Source organism: Calypte anna, chromosome 1 (genome assembly GCF_003957555.1).
Source record: "Calypte anna isolate BGI_N300 chromosome 1, bCalAnn1_v1.p, whole genome shotgun sequence".
Classification (NCBI taxonomy): Eukaryota; Metazoa; Chordata; class Aves; order Apodiformes; family Trochilidae; genus Calypte; species Calypte anna.
This window is the reverse complement of record NC_044244.1, coordinates 155130868-155136867: the sequence shown is the minus strand read 5'-3', so window position 1 is coordinate 155136867 and position 6000 is coordinate 155130868. Positions and strand designations below refer to the sequence as shown.

General features: G+C 35.1%; 1 protein-coding gene across 3 annotated transcripts in view; it reads right to left on the bottom strand.

Annotated features, from left to right (window-relative positions):
* Positions 1-361: 361 nt before the first annotated feature.
* The window catches only part of RBM26 (RNA binding motif protein 26), a 50054-nt gene continuing 44415 nt past the window's right edge, over positions 362-6000 (bottom strand). For all 3 annotated transcript variants that reach the window (XM_030446240.1, XM_030446256.1, XM_030446247.1), the window contains 2 exons: positions 5544-5657; positions 362-1122 (listed from right to left, as the gene is read on the bottom strand). In XM_030446240.1, coding sequence (XP_030302100.1) covers positions 1102-1122; positions 5544-5657 — 135 coding nt within the window. In that variant the 3' untranslated portion in view covers positions 362-1101. The remainder of the gene's footprint in view (positions 1123-5543; positions 5658-6000) is intronic.

Genomic DNA, 6000 nt, shown 5'->3' with positions numbered 1-6000 from the left:
ACCAAATATTCCACTTCACCTAATGTATTTTTTAAATTACATTTCTGTACTGCATATACTTCTGTGGGATCAAATTTTCTTCTACAACTGCACAGTGGAGGGACACAGAATAAATCCCATATTGTTAGAATATTCTATTGACTGACTTAAATCAGTTTAAAATTCAGAAGATATCCAAAAGCTTTTATGCAATGGAGTACACCTATGTGTTCATGTAAATGAAACATTATGTTGATTTTTTCTTTTTATATTCAATACTGATTTAGTATAAGTGACAGTGATTAGAGCTCCTTTTGTGAATATGGGGGTGGGGTTGCCATTTGAATGATCTTTTTTCTTTTCTTTCTTTTTTTTTTTTTTCTTTTTTTTTTTTTTTTCATTATGAAGGACCATTGCCTTAGATTTTTTGGTTAATGCTTTTTTTTTTTTTTGCTTTTTTTTTTTTTTTTTAAGACCATTCCATTTCTTTATTTTTAACATCTTAAAGTCATAAGGACTTATATGCAAAGCAGTCATACACTTTATCATTAAACCCATAGGTAAAATACGTACACAAATCCAACAAAAGGCTAGTACATAGTAAAGCCTAAGCATACTACTATGGCAATATATGATACATAACTTTAGAGACTTCAGTTTAGTACTGTTATCTATTCATTTCTGAAAACATTCACAAAGATTTAAATGCAAATTTTCATTCCGTATCTGGAAATAGAACAAAAATTATCTATGTTATAACAACTTTTGGTCATCTGCGTTGACCAATTCAGTAAATTACAAAGAACCAAGAATTCTGTAACTTCTGTAGAACTATGGTAATAAAAACATGCATATGTTCCTAGTATGATGTCTTTAGCAATCAATACTGAAATGTAACTCAAACATCAATCTCTCAAAATGTATACCAAACCAGCTGCTTTTAGTCTATATTCGAATCCAATTCTCACAACCTTTTAATACAAAGATGCAGAAGTACATTAGGTAATACTAAGCAACACAGGTGCAGTTCTGCATTGTCATTGAGGCAGTCTGAATCATCTTCTCCAGGAGCGAGATTCATTATCCTCCTCCTCTTCATCATCATCTGAAGCAGTGAGTCATCTACCAAAGATTCTTCCTGAACTTCAAGAGAAAACAGGATACTGTTATGTCAGAAAAAGTTAGTGATAGACCAAAAGTCAGAATAACCAGACCTCTGCTACTTGTAATTATTAATAAAGAGTAGTTATTTTTTTAAATATGTAACACTAATGGTTTCAAAAAAGTAAGCTGTATATATATATAACACACATATATTAATGAATGGTAAAAGAAACATGTTTTTTTTCTTTCACTTTGGCTTTGAATTGACCAAGACATGCAACTCACACTTACTTTATTGCTTAATTTTTGTCTACATATAAGACACAGGGATGTACATATGAATAATCCCTCTCAAACTTTTTTGACGATTGTACCAATACAGCAATTTCTGCACTAGCTAAAGGAAGGACTACAAACACAAGGATGTCTTTTGCTAGCAAAGTTTTCCCAGTTGCTATACAACAGTCATGGTCTTCATTACTTATTGCTCTTGTCACAGTAGTGTAGCTTTTTGTTTCAAAACTACCAAACTCAACAGGTGTGAAGGCTGATTTGTGAAATTAGGAAGCCTCCTGGAGAGATGTGAGGCTCTAAGCCGAAGAAAAGCATAGAACTAAGCCTTCTCTCTTTTCCAGTAGGCTGTTTTACAAGAGGGAGAAACCAGTATCTTCATTACTTTTGTCTATGTAATGTGCATTTTATAAAGTAGCTCTGTTGACACCTGACCTGCCTGTCCATTTGTGTTTGGATACTCTGAGCCACACTAAAACACAGAAAGCTTTATGTGGACTTCACCTCTACCCCCTCGTATAGATCGTCAGCAGGCTAAAACACGACAACACAGTTAAAAAGGAGTCCCTAGGAGGTGCACGATGCAGAACTTAAGCTGCACAGGCTGAGTGGCAGTAGGGATGATGAAAAAAACAGGAACAAGTTCCATACAGAGGAACAACCATAGCGACTCTCTGGACTGGAGAGAAAGTAACTGAGGGGAAGTATGACAGGAGTATGGCATGGTGCTCTTGGAATGAGTCCAGAGGAGGGCCATGAAGATGATCAGAGGGCTGGAGAACATCTCCTATAAAGACAAGCTGAGAAATCTGGGGTTACTCAGCCTGGAGAAGGCTCCAGGAAGACCTTACAGCAGCCTTGTAGTACCTGGAGGGGGGCCTACAGGAAAGCTGGACAGGGACTTTTCACACAGGCATGCAGTGATAGGACAAACATAATGTCCTTAAAATGGTAGATTTAGATTAGACATTATGAAGAAATTCTTTACTGTGAGGGTGCTGAGACACTGGCACGGGTTGCCCAGTGACGTTGTGCACACCCCCTCCCTGGAAGCGTTCAAGGCCAGGTTGGATGGGGCTTTCTTCGAGCAACCTGGTCTAGTGGAAGGTGTTCCTGCCCATGGCAGGGGGGGTAGAATTAGATGATCTTTATGATCCCTTCCAACCCAAATGATTCCATGAGTCTCAGAGAAAGTGAAGAGAGAATTAAGGCTTTCTTTTGATACAAGATCAGGAAAATATAAGAATTAAACATGTAGGTGGCAGGTCTCATATAAAGATACTGGTGGACTATGTCTACCAAGAATTAACATTCTTTGTTGCAGGACATTGTAGATGCTATTCAGATTTTTTAAAAATTCATGAAAAAAACACTTATCAAGGGCTTTCAGCTACAAAGATACATCTCTGACACAACAGTCTCTCAAATTGTAAAAGCTTATTTTATCTCTCTTCTTACACATCTTGTACTCTAAGTACCTGTTACTGACTCAGTAGTCAACTCTTTTGTTAGGAACCCAACTACAGGACATCAAGCATCTAGGAAGATTAAGTGCTTCCAAAATTAAGTGGCTACTCACCAAGGATGTTCTATAGCATCCAAGCCAAAAAGACATTCATCATATTTTTATATATGGACTAGATGTCTTTATTAAGAACATTACTCTGATGAATGATCTATTTTTTTTTCTTTCTTCTTTTTTTTTGTGTGTGTGTTTCTTTTTACATCTAAGCACTCAGTTTCACTCAAATCTTAAGACACCTATTTTTCAGCATAGTATTCCTTAGTTGAACAAAAATGCTGTTTAGTCATGGAAAAAAATGAAGGAAACTGTTCTCATGTGTTTACAACAGCTGCTACAAAATGAAGTTAAATAAGTAGGCATGCAAAACTCAAAGAACATAGGACTGAAGTTCAAGCTGTTGACTGTAAGAATCTAGCCTTAATCTAATCCCACATAAGTACCAACTCTTAAACAACAAAACTATGTAAAATTTCTTTTATGCAACTGAATGAACTTCAGGACATTAACAAAAAGTTCTTAAACTCATACATCCAGTACCTGGGGATCATAACATTATACTTCGAGCACTAACTTAACCAAATGCTAGAAGAAATGCAAAATTCACAGAAGGAAACAATGGCATATAAATGCAGAATTTCCCAAGGATACCTGAATAGAAGTCCCTTATGTAAAGAAATTTGGTGAAGGTTAGTAAGAATAGTTCAGTTGTAGAAATTTAAAATAATCTTATTAGACAAAGATGAGGTCAAATCTTAGATGAGGTCAATATTTAGCTTGTTTGGAAAATGGGAAATTATCAGAAGCAAGTATGCCAATCATGTAAAATTAAAAAAAAAAAATCTGTAACCACTGTAAGAAACCAGCAACACTATTACCAAAAGTACAATTAAACTAATAGTTTTATGGGTTACATTTGGTATAGCAAATATCTCAGCAAGGGTTTTGATTCAAGTTCATCCCCTATATACTTTCCATGAGAATAATCAGCCAAAGAATGACTGCAGAAACAGTCCAGAGACAATAAAATCAGCTAGACTATTAAGAACAAAATCAGACCTCAAGAAAAGTGTTAGAACAATAAATGGTAAGGGGAATATTAAAAAAAAATGTATCTGCCACTAAATACTCAAATAATTATTTCTTAACAAGAAAAAAAGTTAATTCCCCCTTTTACTTAAATTTTGACAATCTGGAAAGTTTTAGATGAGTCCATCAATTTATGAATGAAGGAAAACAGTCTCCTATTTTCTCCTGTCTCATAGGTTTTTTTCCACACCTGATGACTCCTGTTTAAGAACAACAATGGCCTAAATCAGTTGTTCTGCTATCACAGACACTTCTCAGATTACAAGATGTTAATAAGCATCTGGTAAATCTCTGTACTTTCTGTGCTTTCCCTTTTCCAGGGCAGACAGAATTTTCATTCCCTTTCCCCCACTACCTATACCCCAGAGGTTCCCTTGTACTCTCAGTGTCTTCAGGTGGGGTTAGAAGACGAATCTCACCTCAGTTCACCTACCAATGTATCTGCACTTTCCTTCCTTTACTCTGCTGAAGTGTTTGAATATCCCTGCATGCCCTTCCTTCATTATGCAAAATGGAGAAGTCTCAGTGAAGCAGTAACTCAATGAGACCTCTCAATAAGGTAGACTCCTTGCAGAAGCAAATATTTTGCTGTTCATCTTCACAGACAATAGTTCCCTGAAGGAAAAGTGACAAATTATCTAAGATGCTCTGACTCCCCAGTGTAGCCTCTTGTTCACTCACAGCTCATTACTGTCTGACAACACTTGAGGTTTGTGTATACAAGGAAAATAATACCTAGTGAGAATGCATGAATGTCTAATATGAATATTCAGTGGTGGAGGTAGCGTACGTGTCTTTGACTGACTTGCTAAAAGGAAGTAAGAATTTTTGGAGAAGAAAGGGAATGGACAAACTGTCTGCTTTTAGAGAAAAAAAAAAAAAAAAGACCAAATAAACCAAGCAAACATCATTAAAAAATCAGAAATTGAATACTAAAAAATGTAAAAAATAACCAAATTTTGTTTTATTAATACAATCTCGTGAAGCTGCTTTTATGGTAGGCCTGCCAAAATATCAAGGGAAAAAGATACAAGTAAGTCAATGTGTACTTGTGCTTCAGCTACTATGGCAATTATGTGCATACAGTTTAACCGACATAGAATGAATTAGAAAAAAGACAGCTTGACTTCATCCCCAAGTGGTATTTATTTTTCAGTACTCACAAACATTGGCATTTTGAGTTTAATGAGTTAAATGGATCAAGAAACGTTGCCCCACTATTCCTACATTAACCAATTACAGTTATTTGGATTAGGATTTAATATCTTTCCTGAACCATGATATAGACTAGCACTCAGCAGGGGTACTGTAGCTGTCTGAATGAAGCTACTAAAACTCTAAATTATTCCCTCACTTGTATCTCCCAAGCCATATCTCTTTATAAAAGCAAATTAGATTATGAAATTTCACCCTCTAAAAAATTACTATTTAAACTAGATGGTACAAAACCTCATGTTTTGGACAAAATCTAACTAAGAATCAACAGATCCCTTTCTTCTGAAAATAATTTTTCTTAAAAAAAAATACAGCAAAGAAAAAGAAGAAAAAGTAAGCTTACTTCTTCTTCATCAGGTTCAGCTTCTTCTGTTTCAACAGCTGACATACTAGCAACAGGCTTGTTCCATGCCAACTTTAACTCTTGTCCTTTAAAACGAGATCCGTGAATTGCAGCCTAAAATAAGTTTAAATGTTTTAGTTATATATTTATTGTTATAAGAAAAATTCACTTCAATAATACTTAAAAGCCAGAAATAAACCAACAACCTGTTTTTTTAAAAGAAAATCCTAGCTGTAACATTTGTACTGAGTTACCATTGATAGTTTGAAAAAAAGTGCTCATGAAACTGACACATCCTTTCAGAAAGATGATCAAAATATCTCAGGAAGAAAATAAGCTTTTAAAGCCATAAACTATTTGGTGATGTGGGTAACACAGTGAACTAACACCATCCTGTTTTTTAATACTATCTTTATGGGTTCTTCACCTCTCAAAGATTAACACGGAACTACTAATG